The 18,221-nt window shown below is 43.5% G+C and overlaps 1 protein-coding gene across 2 annotated transcripts in view; it reads left to right on the top strand.

Annotated features, from left to right (window-relative positions):
• Nucleotides 1-18,221, top strand: part of sdk1a (sidekick cell adhesion molecule 1a) — a 231,817-nt gene that overhangs the window by 129,517 nt on the left and 84,079 nt on the right. Inside the window, exon 6 of one of the 2 annotated variants that reach the window (XM_035172078.2) lies at nt 12,739-12,765. The exons of the other annotated variant lie outside the window; for it this stretch is intronic. Coding sequence (XP_035027969.1) covers nt 12,739-12,765 — 27 coding nt within the window. The remainder of the gene's footprint in view (nt 1-12,738; nt 12,766-18,221) is intronic. 2 annotated transcript variants of the gene reach the window in all.

Here is an 18,221-nt window from a genome sequence, read left to right as displayed (position 1 = left end):
ACTCTGATCAGTACAGCAGCCGTCATGCCCCGCTCTGACTGTGCTGAAGAGTTTAAGTGAAAACAACAAGCAGCATTCAGCAAGCTCTGAAACTTCTCCTGCTCCTGTTATTTGTGCAAGCTGTTGGTTTAGGACAGGCAGATACAGCACTTGCAGCAGAAAACCTGATTTAAACTTGTACTGTTCGAAAATACTGTTTGGAGCCGGACGAAAGCAGCACAGACGCTGCAGTGTGCACAGACGCTGCAGTGTGTGCACGCTCACTCACCAAATAACTGCACAGCCGCCCCTCATTTTGTGACCATCTGGGGCCGGATGTATTAACTTGGTGGTGGAGAGTTCTTGTTGTGGTTCATTAAAGAAATGAACCTTTTTGTCAGTTGTTGCTAAACTAAAATGGATTAAACGTTAAATATTTATGCATTAAAGCAGCAGCGTGTGTGCGTTTGTGTGTGTGTGTGTGTGTGTGTGTGTGTGTGTGTGTGTGTGTGTGTGTGTGTGTGTGTGTGTGTGTGTGTGTGTGTGTGTGTGTGTGTGTGTGTGTGTGTGTGTGTGTGTTGCTTTATCCAGCAGCACAGGGCGTACTTTCTTTGGCCTTTTGTAATGCAGCATCAAGTTAGAACTTTTTAATTGTGGAACGCTGTGGCAGATATTCTGAATGCTTGTGTTTAATAGTTGGATAATCTTTTGTTCGGTGTGAAGAAACTCTCCGCTCTCCATGATTGAGATTGCGTAGGAAGCCTGTATTCAAGTCGTCTTAAGGCTAGTTATGTAGATAACCATCGTGAAGGTCACTTCACAGAATCACCGGTGCATTAAATTGCATGTAAACCTTGAAGAGCGTGTACCAGTATGATGGAGTCTCTTTTTCTAAAATGGTTATATCTATACCTTGTACCTTGTGCCTGGTGGGTTCCTTTGAAAGATCTAACCCTGGGTGAGGACACATTAGGTTTACAATTATCTCTTTTGTATTGTGAGTCTGGTAATTTGAAGTCTACAGATGTGGAACACACATGCACGATCAGACAAATAGGCCCTAATACTCTGAGGTTTTGTTAAAAGGACTTCGCTAATGAATTGCTGCTTTGATTAATTCCTGCTACAACTGGATGTGTCTGGAGTTATTATATTCAATATTTCAGCAGCGGGGGGGATCAGACGCCTCTCTGCTGATCCCCATCTCTCTTCTCCGTCTGTTACCTTTGTCTCCCCTCATTTCTGTCTCTCCCGGTCCCTTCTCACTTTCTCACTCAGTCTAATGAGGCTTCTCTGCGGTTCTATAATTAAAACCCCAGTGTACAGACAGAGAGATGGCGTGATGGAGGGACGGACAGGAAACTCGCTCGCGGACTGTGTCAGTACAAGAAGTGTGAATCGCTGTGTGTGGCTGCGTGTGCACGCTCAACTCGTTCCACCCAGTTATGGATTTAATTGCAAGCGTGTTTTACAGCATGATGGGAAAGATTAAGACGGATGCCCATGTACGTGGCTTTGACACAGCATTTTGCAGGCGAACGCCCACTCAAGCGCTCTTCAGATCCTCCTCCGTTCGCGAATAAAACGGTCAATAGACAAAAAGGGAAGTGGTGAGAGATCGAGGTGTCCGGTGGGAGAGGAAACGGGCAGAAAGTCGCAGACGGTGGATGTAACAAGTTCCTGAAGAATCAATGAACAAGCAGAGGCTGTGGATGTAAAGAGGCCAGAGAAGTAGAGGAGGAGGTTCCAGTGAAAGTCTGGAAGTTTGACTCTGACTCGTTGTTTCAGGGCATGAGAACACTGTGAGCAGTGAGGGATTGAAAGGGATGTAGTAGTAGTAGTACGGCATATTTTCTACATTCAAGTGACACAATTCACACTTGAAAAACTTTACAGTTAGTCCTTAACATACTGAGATTAAGTGTGTTAATTTAGTTTTTTGGGTAAAATCAAAGATGTTTGTGGGTCTGAACTTCACGTCCATCCAATATCTCTCTGTGTGGTGTTCCCCTCATGTCTGAATGGGTTTTCTCTGGGTTCTCTTCCTCCCTCAGACTGTGTTTTCATGCAGATTGGGTTTAGGGTGATTCGACGTAGGAGTGAATGGTTGTTGGTCTCTGTACGTCTGTCCTGCGATTCGCTGCTGACTTGTCCAGGGTGTAAATCAGCTCTCGTCCAAGGTCAGTAAGGACGGATGGGATAAGTAATGTCTGATGATTACAGCCACAGATTTCAGATAGTCAGCTAAAGCAGGATTATTTATTGACCATCAGATTGTTACTCTTAAAAATAAACTTAAACATACCTGCTAACTTTTTCAAGACACAGGTTTGCTTGGTAACAGCCAGTGGCAGCTTGGCTGACCCACGAATAAAGGTTGATTCACCTAAGTCTGCTTACAGCATTAATTCAGCCCTTGATTTTATTGGAGACAGGGGGCGCAGGGAGGTTAAAGTTACGAGACAACTTATGTTTTAATTAATGTTCAGTGGTGTAGAGGCAGAACCTTACTTGAGTTTGTGTCTGTGTGTGTGTACGGTTTGTTTGTGTGTTTGTGTGTTTGTGTGTGTGAGAGAATGAAGCAGATGGAAGAATTTGCGTGGATACGTTTGTTCGGGGGAGAAACGCAGCAGAAGGAGGATGAAATATTGTGCTGTCTGTGCGGAGGATACAGTCGGAAATGTAGTTGATGTACCGTCAAGGCTGACTAATGCACATCTCCAGACAAATACTGTGTACAGATACCGTCTCGGCTCCCTTAAGGAGATGAGATGCACGAGCACACACGAAACACACACAGGAAACTGAATGAGGTGTCAAGTGTGCAGATAAGTAGCGTTGTGCTCGTGGTTTTAATGATCCTGCCAGTCACACGGCTGTCCTTACTGCTACCTCCCCCAAACTGCGTGTGTGTGTGTGTGTGTGTCAGTGAGTGCGCATGATCATTAATATTCTGAATAGGAGTTTTGTACCAGCTAAGGACTCGTGTTGTATGCAGTGTTCGTGTAGACAGACGTTTTTTTACAGATTTATTTTGATACTCATCACTGTGTGAAAAAGCGCGAGGCTCCACGACTCCAAGCCGAGCGACCCACCGGGATACGCTGTTCATTTGCCAGCTTGTATCAGCACACACACCGACTGCATTCGGGGGGTTTTCATAACCACGTTTCAGAGGATTCCAGAATACAAAAGGAAATATTACCGCGCGTGCAAACACACTCATTCCCCTTTGTGTTGTCTGCGCTTCCTGCTGGGTGTGATGGGTTATTGGTGGAGCAGGCCAGTCAGCAGATGTTAATTTGGAGCAATAGATGTGGTGGAGAGAAGGAGAGATGAAGAGATAGGATAGAGGGAAGAGAAGAAAGATAAAGGATTGGGTAAATAGGAGATTTGATGAGATGCTGAGGAAGGAGAATGGGTTTAATGGCAGAGGGAAGCCAGCAAAGAGAGATGGGTGGTTGCTGGCCTCCACCCAGATGAGACCAGAAGGGAGCTGGTGGACGTGACATTGAAAAATTCAGATATTGGAATATATAGTATAGCCAGTGGGGGTGTCACAGTTTGTTTAGAATTGTACCTACAAAGATGAAATATATTATTTTTGTGATGATCTGTCTCAATTCAGAATTCTCACTGTATAAGCAGAACAAGCCTCATACTCCCACTGGGGTTGTTCAGGAAATCCACTGTCTCTGTGATGTGTTGAACGACTTGTTTCCCCGAGTAAACAAGGCAATTCTTATTCATTAACACAAAAACGTGGGGGGGAGCCTACAACCACACCATCACGAAAAAATAACGTGAGGAGGAATTTTGAGATTTGAAACAATGGATAGAAAATTCTGGGTAAAAGTTTGGGTGTTTGCTGCCTCAAAACAAATCTGCCTGTTTATCATTGTTTCTTCTAAAAAACTACAAAACAACATTTTCTTTCAATCAAATCAAGCTGCACGAATTAACACACCAAATGTGCCTGATTGATTTCATCAAGATTCATGAATTATTCTAAAGTAAAATAAAGTTTTGATCCACTCCCTGGATCTGCACTACAATTTAATGGGTTCTCTCCTGACCTATATACCACCACCTCCTTACACCATGTTTAATGTCATTTTTGCGTAAACCTGCTAGACAACAGACAGACGAACAAAATAGTTGAAATATTACAAGTTGGCCGTGTGGGTTTCATCAATATCAATGTTCAAATCCTCACTAATGCTACAGGAAACAAATTTTCAGCTTTTAATTTGAAGTAAAAGGCTCAAATAAGCTCATCCTTACATACCTGAAAAAGACATATTGATATCGCAGTAAGTGCATTCCAAGAGCTTTACATCACGATCATAACATTATGTTGATTTATTGCACAGTGTGTGTGTGTGTGTGTGTGTGTGTGTGTGTGTGTGTGTGTGTGTGTGTGTGTGTGTGTGTGTGTGTGTGTGTGTGTGTGTGTGTGCACCGTAGTTATTTGGCTGTGCCGTGCTTCTTTCTAATACATCCACCAAGTACCATTAAGAGATTTACCATTCATCATTAGAGCTGCACGGTGATGAAGATACATCTTCGTCACTGCAAAATCAATAAGAGGGGACGATACATAATAATGACTGTACAAACAAAATCTGTTTTATTGAATGAACCTGACAGTTTATTCTTGACCTTGGAAAACAGTTGACAGAACAAATGTCCATTCACAGAACTCGTCCTCGCTTCTTCTGTCCTCACAAACATTAACACACACAAGTCAAAGTCTTTAGATCCCAATGGACGCAGACACTTGAATTCACACTTGTGCACAAACACACATTGATCCCATTTATTCATTAGCTTCTGTGTGTTGAGCTGACACCACGGTCCGAAAGACTGTAGGGGGGGGGGGTTCTTTATACTGTGTTGTATTCATTTGATAAAGCCTCGCTAAAATTCAGACACTTTTAACACCCGTTTGTTAATTCACAAGGAGAGCAATACATAATTGTGTGTGTGTGTGTGTGTGTGTGTGTGTGTGTGTGTGTGTGTGTGTGTGTGTGTGTGTGTGTGTGTCTCCTCCTGTCCCCTACGCAATACACGTGTACTTATTTTTTTCTTGGTTTATGCGCAAATGAAGAGAAGGTAGATGAGGACAGAGCGGGCTCGGGTACCAGCGAGCGTCAGAGAAAGCTTTGAGGGTGATGGAGATGGAGGAAGAAAGAAGCAGAGTGTAAAAGTTGAAGATTGAGAGGGGAGGCTGAAAACAGGAATAGATCAACAGGATTTTTTTAATCCAAATATAGTTTTCCTCCCTTCTCTTCCTCCCTCTTCATCCCAATGTTACTCCCCTCCACCCCCCCTCCCACCTACCTGGTTGTTTGGAGTGATTGAAAGAAAGTGGGAGATGTGTGTTTGTGTTTATTACACACACACACACACACACACACACACACTTACATTGCAGCAGTGTTTGACTGACAGACCGACAGACGGATGATGTCCATTACCCGTCATGTGCCGTCCGGAGCCTGGGTGGAACAGCTTCAGCAAGATCTCACAGATCTATCGCCGTTCTAATGAATCTGTTAAAGTCCAGACCCGACAAATCAATCTCTGAGCCACACAATCTATTAAGCTATTAATCAGACACAGGCCTGAACTCTTCTTCGGCCCCATTGAGTGATCGCTTTACATATAAACACGGACGTAAAAGACACGGAAAACACTGATAAATGTGGACATGGGTGAGATTGTGAGAATGAAATCGGCTGTTCTTTGTTTCAGCAACAGAGTTTAATATTTGTGTGTCAGTAGTTGGTACAATGTTGACAATAGAAAACATTTGCAGGTGAGAAACTCGAGGATACTTGTGACAATTATTTGTTGATTTGCCCCAATTTCTTTCTTTGCTTTTTTGAGGCATTGTTTATTCAGTTATTAGAAGAAAACAAAGAGGTTGTGTGAGTTAATCTGATCAATAGAATCAGCTCCTCTCAGAAAAAGGCCCCGACCCATGTGAAGCATTGGCCTGGTTTAAAAAACACATCAGAGCTGCAGATGGTCAATAACCAGCCACAAGTCAGTAAAACAAGCTGTAAACAAAACAATGCCATAAAATCACCTTTTAATTATTATTATTTGTTTTTATTTCTTATTTAATTGGAGATTATTATCTTATATAAAGCTTCCTATTATGGGGCTTTGTGTTTTGGTGTGATAAAACAAACATTTTGTGTTGTTTCTCACATCATATTGTCCGTGACACACATTACAGTGGTTTGTCCTTTTATAAAAATGATTCCTCCATGACTACTGTTCCAAAAATGCATTTTTACTCCATTTCTCTCAGGAAATAGTCAGTGGCCTAATCCCTGCAACTATGCAAATCTTGATGCAAACTATTGCCAAGAATGTTGTCGTCTGTTCTCACTCAGTTGTTTTCTCCTTCCTGGCTGCAAAGAACAAATGTGTGGTTGTTGGTAACATCTGTCTCTGTGTGTGTCTCAGTGTCCTGTCTTTCATACGTTTCAATAATTCTATCAGCAATCCTATTATTAGCCTACGGGAGGCGCTATAAATCATTTCAGGACAAATAATCTCAAAGATATTTTTCTCCCCTGTAACACAGACCTTGAAGTCCTGGGCTCTCGGTGATTTATTGCCCCCTTGTCAGTGTGATGGGCTCCATGTGCGTCTTGTATTCGCAGTGATGTTAATTGAACTGTCCTGTTACCCACTGAACTGGAATACACAGGCCCTCGCTGTGTTGTTGTTGTTGGAGTGAACTGAATGTAATTAAATTGAGATCTGATCCCTGCTGAAACAAACATTTAGACTGAAGACGCCTTTAGAAAACAACAATGGCACAAGTTCAGTCTCATGTTGTTTTGGTTTTCCATCTGTGTTAGATGGTCCGGTGTCAGTTTCAAGGCCGTCGCTAGGTGAGATGAATGGATCCTAAATGGTTTTGAAACGATATAAATAGATTAAGAAGCTAATTTAAATACACTGGCATCTTGTTTTTTTATGAAAGTGTAACAGAACAATAAACAAGCGTCGACCTTACCACCGGCAGGTTGTGAATCAATCATGGCCGAGGGATAACTGGCAAAGTGACAACCAATAAAGGATTATCTTATTTTATCGTATTTAGATTGTATTTGTAAAGTGTATTGTTTGTATATGGTAAATATGACAGTATTAACAATAGCATTATGTTATCTTGCCAGTGTATTCTGCATCGTTTCATGTTGTATTCTGAAGGGTTGGTTTATAAAGGACGTAGAGCCTGACCGATTTATCAGTATTGGGCAAAAATATGTTCTTAATAAAAGTAACATACATATATATTTATTTATGGTTATTCATAGTAAAGTTTATGATCAAACTGTAAACTTTTAAGCCTCAGTTACATTTATTTATCATAAGGGAATGATAACTATATCTTTACAACTTTTTTAAATAAGTATATCCACCAATATATTGATGTCTGAAATGTTTTACTCCCTAAAATATCTGTAACAGCATCAGCCCCCAAAAAATCCATATCTGGCTCCAAAAAGGATTTTGTGACAACAGTCACATTTTTGATGCAGACCAAAGCTAAAAGAAAAATCCATTTAGGTTTCACTAATTTCGACTGTCAAAGGAGAAGTCACCATATATCTCTGACAGTATTACTCATGAAATGTGTCCTAACTGCAAAACGTAGTAGATAATAAGAATAAGTAAGAATACACAGTGTACTGCTGCATCACACAGCATCAGCCTCTTCAAGGGAGTTTCCCCAAAGGGCATCAGTAAAGTCTTAGTACAGTATTGATGTTTTTATTCTGCTCCAAAGACTGTGAGTTTGTGAGCGAGTGTCTTAGCCTTCAAGGAAGTGCCCGAGGAAATGCCAGGACATGTAACCCTCCATTGATCTGTCACGTTCCTCCAGGCCTCGTCCCTAGATTTGCTGGCCTGTAGTAAATGAATGGACTGTGTCAAAAGCAGAGGCTGCACTGGGAGCAGTGGAGGCTGTGCTAGAAAACCACTCGTTTCTAAAGGAGGCACTTAAAAATTCAGTATCCTCTTATTATGTGCGCCTGTTTAGTTATGCTGAGGGTCTCTTAGACACAGTGCTTTGAGTCCGTGGGACAGAGTGAAGCGATTAGAGGGAGGTGGAGGCATAAAGACGAAGAAGGAGTGACTATGAAGGAGGAGTGGGAGATTGGGGATCACCCTGCGGCAACGTGATTTAGCAATGATGCATCTCCTGATGTCACTTGTGGTTCCTTCTCCATCTGGTAACTGAGGTGCAGGGGGACACACACGTGTAGCTGCACCATATTACTGACTTTTCAAAGCACACGTTTGACTCCACCTTCCCTCCACCTTGTCCTCCATGCTGTTTCCCCTGCAGGATCAGAGACCTCCACTTCTCTTTGTAGAGTCTCAGGCAGCAATTATCTGTCCTAACTAGATAGAAAACTAACCAAGCTTAACCGATAATTCAGTTTTTTGTGTATGAACTCGACCCGAGCCCGATGTTTGCCATGATTATAGTCACATGCAGTAGGAACCTGACCCACGTCCGAATAGCACCTCCAAGTTTTGTCCGAGTCCACAGTCCGGCTCTCTGAGGCTACATCCACACGACCATGTTTTAATTCTAAAATACATCGCTGCTGCTACGTTCCCTCGTACCGTCCTCACTACTCCGGAGTCCTTAAAACAGAGAAGGTTGGAAAAGCTGCTTTGAGGTTAGCGTTGTAGTATGTTCAAGCAAAAAAGGACATGTTGACGCCGCTTTTGCTTCCTGATTGGTTCTTATCAGTTACAACTCGATTACCAGTGGGAAGACGATATGTCGTAAAAACACTCATATCTCCACCTTGTTGTTGGTCCAAGAAAAGAAATCCCTCGCCCTACTTTTCACCATTGTTGTTCCTCGTAAGTAAGAGTAGACAATATGCTCCGTGTTTTCATGGGGGAGTGGTCACATGACGTGCGTTTTTCCAGTTGGGGCATCATTACCGATACAGGACTTCAAACACTTGAATGGGAATGTACGAGTACGAATGCGGCGACTTGTGTCAGAGCCAAAAAACTTGAGGAAGCAACACTCCTTTGAATTGTAAATGATGTGAGATCTCTCCCATGCCGTCATTAGGCTCACAGTGGGAATTGAACATCTCTTTTTCCCATTTTCGTTACATGGCACTCTCGTGTTTTATGTGTCTCTTACAACTCCCTTGTACTTCTGCTCTTTCCTTTTTGGGGGCTTTTTGTTTATTTTAATCCCTTTCACTGGCACATTTATACTCCTCAGCTCATTTGCTCGCTCTTTGTTTTCGACTCATGAGGTAATGCTTAACAAGGGATTGGTGGCTTTTTATCTCAAGTGCAGATTTGAGTGCTACATCTGTTTTGGACACAGAGAAAATACCAACAAGTCTAAAGAGATTGGATGCAACAGGAGAAGAGAGAGCTCGAATTAGATTCCAGCAGAACGAGACGTTGCCGAGAGAGAGAAATGAAAAATAGGAGGAGAAAGTCAGGTGTATGCTAACCTTTTTCTTTTAGGCGGTGAGCAAAGAGAATGTCAAAACCTGGTGACATTTGAGATTCAAACAAGGATGATTGACACCAACTTTTACTTCTACGTATATGGGAGAGTGGGCTCTGCATTCTATCTGTCCGTGCATGTGTGTGTGTGTGTGTGTGGACATGATTGACATGGTAAATTGGAAAGGTCAACCGGTGCTAGTGTTTGGTTCGGACAGGCAGACAGCAGGAGGATGTAATCTTCCCACAGCGCACGTTTATGGAGGGAAGGGGAATCTGAGCCAAAGACGAGATATGGCTCAAATACCTGGAGGAAGAGTGTTGGCTTGTATGAAATCTACATTTTAATATGTAAACCTGCTCGCTGCTGTTTATACACTGTGTCTAAATGAAAGCTCTCCTCACTTCTGGTCAGATTTACAAAGTGAGCCAGACTGCCGGGTGCGAGGAGAGGAAGCACGTTGACTACGAAATTTGATGGTGGGGGTCTGTCAGGGATTGCTCTGCGGTCTGGGGTCAACTCTCCAGTCAGCTTATTATTTTACTGGACACAACTTTGTGTGTGAGAGTGAGTGTGTGTGTCGACGGGGTCCAGAGTCCTTGTGTTTCTCTGTGAATGTGTCAGGGTTGGAAATTGGAGTGTTACATTTGTATAGCCATTGATATGAATTTCAAATAGGTGTGCATGCATGTGTGTGTGTGTGTGTGTGTGTGTGTGTGTGTGTGTGTGTGTGTGTGTGTGTGAGAGAGAGAGGGGGAGGAACAGAGGGAAGAGGGAGTGAGATTGACAGGGTAAATTGGAGTGGTAAGGGTTCTGAGGTTGAACTCTGGTTTTAAAACAGCCGAGAGAGAGAGAAAGAAACGACTCAAACGTGTTGCTAAAAAAAAGTCTCCTTTCGCTCGGGGGAAATGTGACAGTGGATGCCGAGGTGGGCGGACGGGGGAGAACGAGGCGAAGCTGAACAGGAGAATAGATTATCAGTGAGGGTAAGGTGGAGCTGGGGCGGCCGGGGGGTCTGGTTGTATGTAGATGGAGGGCAGAGAGGAAGGGAGGCCCGGCAGGTGTGTGTGTGTCTGTGTGTGTGTGTGAAAGGTGGGAGGAGGTGTTGAGTCACAGAGGGTGCGGAGGCGCTGCAGCAAACAGGTGACCGGCGGCTGGGGACTGGGAGGTCAGCACCTGCACAGTTCAGCTGGAGGAGTGAGACATGACACACATAGCAACAACCACCTTCACACACACACACACACAGAAAGATCAGGTACGGCATGTGGGATTGTTTTACGGAGAAACATCCACAACACAAATACTGTACTAATTCCCTGTGGTAGACCTACGCAAAGACACACACACACACACACACACACACACACACACACACACACACACACACACACATCGTAGTGAGCACACACAGAGGACACTGTGACCTGGTTGTTTGTAGGTCCTTCAGGCACTGAATACACAGTAGTGAATTCATGAATACAAATCATACTCAAGGCTGAGACACACTTAGACACACACACACTAATATTTTCACATCGGCTGGAATTGTATTTTAAAAAATCCATCTCATTTCATCTATATATTGAGCGGTGGAGTGTTTTGTGTGTAGAGATGAAACAGGAAGCTTGTGTTCACCTGTACGGCTGCAGTTCTATTTTATCTGCTGTGAAAACGCGCGTCAGTAAACACAGCGATGATCCCGGGCTTTTCAAAGGTTCGGCGACAACAATGACGGGAGGGAAAGTTACTGGAAAATGTGTTTAGTGGATTTAACCTGACGAACATCAGATGATTTGTGTTGTGAAGGCACACACTCACACACACACTCACACACACACACACACACACACACACACACTCACACACACGGTTTCTCTGTTGTTCCCCCGATGTCCCCATTGTTTCTCTGTTCCCATTCGTAACTGAAGATGACTCAGTATGACACTTCATTTGAATACACACCCACAGTCGTATGCCCCCCAGACCAAAGCCTGCGAGTTTCGGTGTTTTGTGTGCGTCTGTTTGGATTTGTGTGCGTGACCCTCTTCCAAATTCTCCAAAATAATAGACTTCCCAGTACGGCAACGGAACAGCACAAACTGTTCTAGTTAAATTGGTCTCTTTAGCTGTGTTTACGATCAATCTGGGCATTGTGTCTTTCCATGCTAGTGTCTATTCAACCTGAGAAATCCATGTGATCTGAGGTTGATGAACAGATTCATCCACAAGAATAAAAAACAACATCGAAACTCATTATTCTGCCAAAGTTTTCTCTCCCTCCTCTTTAGCTTTTCTCAGTTTTATACTGAAGCAGCTTTTTTTTCCCTGTTTCTCGTCAGCTGGCTCGCTCACGCTTCATCACGTGTCCCATACAGTGTGTGTGTGTGTGTGTGTGTGTGTGTTTGTGTGTGTGTGTCTGTGAGTGTGTGAGTGTGTGTGTGTTTGTGTGTGTGTGAGTGTGTGAGTGTGTGCATGCGTGTTGCACATACTGAGCGAACTTTGCACTGATGCGCTACGTCAGAATCTAAATTAAGTCCCTGACGCACACACACACACACACTCTCAGATCCAAACACATACACACAAACACACACACACACACAGTATTCAAGTGTTGAGTGAGTGGCTCAGTGGCTGTACAGCAGTGCGAGGGGGGTAGTGTATTGATAGATGAATTGTGAATGTAGATTTTCTGCCAGTAGAATGTCAATGCCATCATTTTCTCACAGCCTCCAGTCCTGCTCGCACCAGACTTATGACAAACACAGGGAGAAAGGCAGAGGAGAGATGATAGAGGCCAGAAGAAAAGAGTGAATGAGAGACAACATTTTGTCGCTGGCAGTTGATGGATGAGCCGCTAACAGCTTGTCTTCCTCTGGACTCCGTGATAACATGGCGTTCCCTCTTCCTGCCTCTCATCCATTTCTCTGTCTCTTGATTTTTGTCTTTGTTTGTGTTTTTTTTCTTCTTCCTCCTTCTCAGGGAAGATGCTCCTCTTCCTGTTTGCCTCCTCAGTTCAGAGACAGCTCAGAGCCGCTGTCTTGTAAAAGCTTGTGTTTCTCTTTTGATTATTTTTCCATGTGTACTTTGCTAAATGTGTGTTTTTGCTGCCACCGGAGGAAACACTTGAAATCTAAATGATATCTCTCCTGTTTTCCCCTTTCCTCCCCACTTTCTATCTCCCCCCTTTCATACCATTTCTCTTCATCTCGCTCTCTCCGGCTGATGGACAGTCGGCAAGAAGAACCGTGGGTCAACAGGTAAAGAACCCATTTACATTTACATTATCTTTCCCTGCTCTTTCTCTCGTGCTCCTTCTCTCTTAACAGAGACAAATATTCCTGTGACCCTCTACCTCCGCGGGGAAGGTCAGAGCTCAGGGCCGCTCAGCTAAGTGCTTTGCTGAAGGTCACATTGGCAGTGGTCGTGGGTGCATGCTGTAAAAGATGTTCCACTATTCCGGGTTTCAGTGTTTCTGCCTCATTGCTAGTAAGAAAAACCTTCAGCCAGCCGCCTCTAACCTTCAAGGTCAGTCCGCTTTCAGCCTGTACCTATGAATATACAGTAAAATAACCGGATGGTTTGCAGCAGTGCTTGTCAAACTTTTTAAAACAGAGAGAACTTAGTGTATTTATATATCTTTGCTGGCTTAAGAGTGGAGTTCTGCTTTAAGATGTCTCTTAAGAGTAGATGAGACACTCTCATCTTTAAAAAAAAGCCATAAGTGAAGTAGCTCGAACTAATTTCTTCCACTTTCGAACAGTGACACAAGTAAACAACACAATATGCTGAATAATCCGGAGGAGAACTTTGACACGACTGACTATTAACATTCATGAATGATTCTTAGGATCAAGATAAAACAGCTACTTTGAAAAATTAAGACGAGATCAACATAAAGCGACGGTGATCTGGTCCTTTTCCTTAATTATAAAATCGACATACCAGGATACAGCAAGCATTGACGCAGACAGACGGACGTGGAGAGTTCCACTGCTCGGTTCAGGAGGTCAAACTGCATCTCAGTGGCTTCAGGACCTATTTGTTCTCGTCTGTTGAACAGTTTGAAAAACTGCGGCAACAGCTGGCACAAAATGATAGTGTTTAATTTGACTGAGGAAGGTCCTGTTTGTTTGTAACAGTCCCAGCTGTGGTTCATTCATGTTCTTCGACAGGAGTCGTGTCGCCAGTTGCTTGATCGTAGCTTCAAGTCGGCCGCATTATATCCATGACTTTTAAAGACATAAATAACTATGGCTATAGACAATTATAGTAAATAAATCGACAAATAAACTTCATGTCAGACTGAATGGAGGAGAAAGTTGTTCTACTATGACTACAGCCTCAAAACGTGACGTTGTCAACAACACGGATGATTTCTCACACATTTCAGAAGCGAAACCTTGGGAACCTCGAACTGGGTCGAAAAATAAAAAAGCTGCAATAACACGATGATGTGAAAGTCGGTTTGAAAAATATTAACAACCTTCAAATTAATTGCATGGAAAAAAGTGTGCAAAGGCCTTTAGAGATACTGTAGATTTTAAGTTTTGTGTAAATGTCTTTTAATATGGTAAGATATTAAAAACTTTGGCTTTGCCTTTCCCCCCCGGCTGCCACGTCACCCACTTTAGAATTTACTGATTTACAGCATAGGTGCAGTGGTTCTGTCTGTTGTAAAATGTGTCTTGGCAGGTGCAGAGCATAAATTCAGAAGTACAAGCTCTAGAAGGGAAGCTTTAGTTGAGTGTCAGTTGCCTGTAGCTAGCTACTGTAGCATCATCAGTGCAGCAACTACCACGAATGAGAAGCGAGCGCTGGAGTCAATTTATATCCCTGTTCGGAAGTAGTTTAAAAGTTTGTTATAAATGCTATATATGTTTTATAAGCTATGTCTGTATCGAAATAAGTGTGTGTGTGTCTTTGCAGATTTGAAGCAGTTGCACATACCTTTATTTTACTATAGAGATGACGAAACGTTACCTCATTATGTCATTGTGTGTTTCATCATCGAGCCAAAACATCGCAACTAATATAAAACTCCAAATGAATCAAATAATCATCGAGCACTCCTGAGAGCTTACGTCCTCCTCTGCCTCTCCATTACCGCCACATGTTTCCCGCTTCTTCTCCTCCTTCCCTCTCTCTCTCTTTCCTTCCTCCTTCTCTCCATCTCCTCCTCCCATCACTTGTGTGGCATGATGACAGAGATAGATAGAGGCTTTGGCAGCTGAAGGAAAAGATGAATATTTAAAATGGGGCATCTCTCTCGGTCCTCTCGCTGCTTCCCCATTGTCTGTGTCTGTCTCCCCTTGGGGCTTGGATCTTCTGCTCTAAGTGTGTGTGTGTGTGTGTGTGTGTGTCTGTGTGTGTGAGAGTGTGAGTGTGTGACTGTGTGTGACTGTGTGTGTGCATGTGCCATGTCTTGACTTGTGGTTTTATATTGGCATTCTAAGGCAAGTGTAGTCAGACGATGACACTTAGCTGTCAGCATGAAGCATTAATGAGCTCAGTGACACACACAAACACTCGCCCCACTGGCACACACACACACACACACACCACACACACACACACACACACACACACACACACACACACATGGCGTGCTCTCCAGAGAGATCAGCAAATTATCACCTTCTCCTTTCAATTTATTTTTGTATACCCTCCAAAAAAACTCTTTAAATTATTGAAGAAAAAAAAGAAACTTCCCATTTTCTTGAACCTCTCGTTTCAGGTGCCCTTCCTTTCTGTCATTCTCTCTCTCTTTTCTCTCTCCTCTGTCTTTCTTCAGCCGTTTCACTCTCTTGTTGTGTGTGCGGCCTCAGTGTGATATGTGTTAGTTGGCTGTGGACTCTGCGGACACATATCTGACAACTCTATTAATACACAGTCAGCTAACACCAGTCTGCCCGTGTGAGAATGGCTGTGTGTGTCTGTGTATATGCATGGAAGGAGGTGTGTGTGTGTGTGTGTGTGTGTGTGTGTGTGTGTGTGTGTGTGTGTGTGTGTGTGTGTGTGTGTGTGTGTGTGTGTGTGTGTGTGTGTGTGGGTGTGTGTGTGTCTTCGCCCCCCCGGCCAATCCCTCTGCTCTCGAGGTCTCTGCGGAGATTTGACTCAAAAGCTTAAAACACACAGATTTACAGTCATAGAAAGATCATACACACATAGACACGCGCGCTGACACCAGAGGTAGTGTGGAGTGACTGGCACATTTAATAGCAGAACAAGCTGTAATCTGAGAATCCATTCAAAAGAGGGATTACATTCTAATCTGTGGATGGAATAGCCTTTCATCTCTCTCCCTCCGTCTCTCTCTGTCTATCCATCTCTATCTCCTTCCTGCCCTAAAGCTGCAACAATCCTTTTTACCAGCCCTGCTTTTTTTGTTCCTCTTCTTCTTCCTTCATCGTTCCCGTCCTTGATTTAATTTGGGATTTTTCTGCTTCCGCCTGACAGACACGCTCACACTCTTCTACAGCTGTGTCACCTCAGCAGCACTTGACTGTCAATCAGCAGTGATTGCACTGACGAGAGCGTTTGAATGTTGCCGTGTGTGTCACTGCCTCTGTGGTGCAGGAGTGTATCCACCTCTAAGGCCCAGTAGATATATTGTACTGGCATTAATGTTTTCCAATATACTGCACTGTGAAAAGTCCTTTTAATGGAGAAAGGTCTTGGGGGCATTTTATTAACGGAGAGAAACCAAGAGAAAATATCCTTAGTACCAAATTTTCTATCCAACATACAGGTTAGATGTTTTATCTAGTGGCTAAATTTTGTTACTACCCTACATATATGGTACGGCAGATTTAAATTCTATGTTTATATAGGTTATATATCGATATTCTGCATAAGTATCAGTCAGACACTATCCAAGCCATGTCATGAACTGTACATAAAGATACAACATTAAACACACAAAAGTGTACCCAGATCCTCCTGATCACCCCCTGGTGGCTGGCTGCGGTATTGGTGATAAACCCTGCCTGCTCCATGTTAACAGATGGGACATGGACCAAATTCCAAGACCGACAAGAGTCAGAAAAAACATGTATCAAACATGTATCAAACTCATGTGCATTTAGTTTGACTTATTTTATGAGGTGAAGCGTCGTGATTGACAGCTGAGAGTAACGACTAGCGGAGCGCGTGTATCAGTGTGACCTCGATACTGCAGTTCTACGCCACGATCCTTTCTACGTCTGCAAACTCTGGCTCCAAATTAAATAAAAAGCACAACGGAGACGTGGTATCTTCATGTACAGTCTATGAGCCACGTGCACACACACACACACACACACACACACACACACACACGTACTTTTTTCTCTCCCATCATCCCTTTTGATTTATTTTTAAACAGCCTTTTTTTTATTTTAAGCTCCTCGTTTAATCAGCCCTCGCTCCTTAATGAAGCTCCTCAGCCCCGACTTGTTGTTGTGCTATCACTTCGTTTGTGCTACAACCCTGCAATTTTTATTCTGCCCTCCTTCCCCTCCTCCACTCCTACTCTCTGCCACATGGTGTTTCTCATTTGCTAAATGAGGAATCCACTAGAGTTAGATTAAACTTCTGGACAGTCTTTACAGGGAGCCTTTTAGCTGTCACAGCACACACACACACACACACATTAACACTGTCTGGCGGTTTGAATGTTTCTCCTTGTGTAAATTGAGGAAGATTAATTAATTAATCCCTGACAACAAAAAGGAGGAGCTAAGTGGATGATAGGGAATACGAGAGGGAAGACGGGCAGAAGGGGATGTGAGATATAGATGAAAATGAAATGCTGGAGATTCCCCACTGAGGAAAAAGGGTGTAACACGCACTGACAGAGAGAAAGAATAGTGCGGATCACACAACCATATGGCGTTTTGCTTTCCCCTCCACTTCCACTATCGTGTCTGTCACTCCAGGAAGAAGAAGAAGACCATCTGCACGGTCCCCCCTTCGCATTCCTTATCTGCATATAAACCCTGTTTCCCTCTTCTGAGCCCTTTTCTCTTTCCTCCATGTTCTCCTTTGTCACACCGGTGTTCGCCGCTCTGCTGATTTGTCCGTCTGCTCCCCTCGGACACACGGCCCAAGTTAACAGGTTGGGCTCATTATCCACGTCCGCTGCTGCCGTTAAGGCTGCGCTGACGGCCACTAGTTCCCGTCTGACCTTTGCTCCCAACAGTGGACGACAAATGTACACTCTATACTCCACTTCTTTCTCTGCATGTCTCCCAGTCTGTCCAGTACCCTCCACTGCCACCCATCATTAGTTCTTACCTTGTGTGTGTGTGTGTGTGTGTGTGTGTGCACTTGTTTTGTTACCTCTTTTGCACCTTTTACAGCATAAACACTGGTGAGGTTAGGCTTAGGCTGTCCACCATGAATGGAAGCCAATGCAGAGTCCCAATGACAACTCCTCTGCAAGTGTGTGTGTGTGTGTGTGTGTGTGTGTGTGTGTGTGTGTGTGTGTGTGTGTGTGTGTGTGTGTGTGTGTGTGTGTGTGTGTGTGTGTGTGTGTGTGTGTGTGTTTAATTTAGAGAGAGGGAGAACCTGAGACTATTACTTCCTGTTCCTTTTTTCGTTTTCCATAAATGACTTCACTTCTGTCGAGACAGTTGAGTGGGAGAGTGTGTACTTGCACTTCTCTTTTTGTAAGGACCAGTTTGAGTTGTGATGGTTGAGGTTTGGGTTGTGTGTTATGTCAATGAGTGTCCTC

The sequence above is a fragment of the Hippoglossus stenolepis genome, chromosome 2 (genome assembly GCF_022539355.2).
Source record: "Hippoglossus stenolepis isolate QCI-W04-F060 chromosome 2, HSTE1.2, whole genome shotgun sequence".
Classification (NCBI taxonomy): domain Eukaryota; kingdom Metazoa; phylum Chordata; class Actinopteri; order Pleuronectiformes; family Pleuronectidae; genus Hippoglossus; species Hippoglossus stenolepis.
This window is presented reverse-complemented; position numbering and strand designations above follow the sequence as displayed.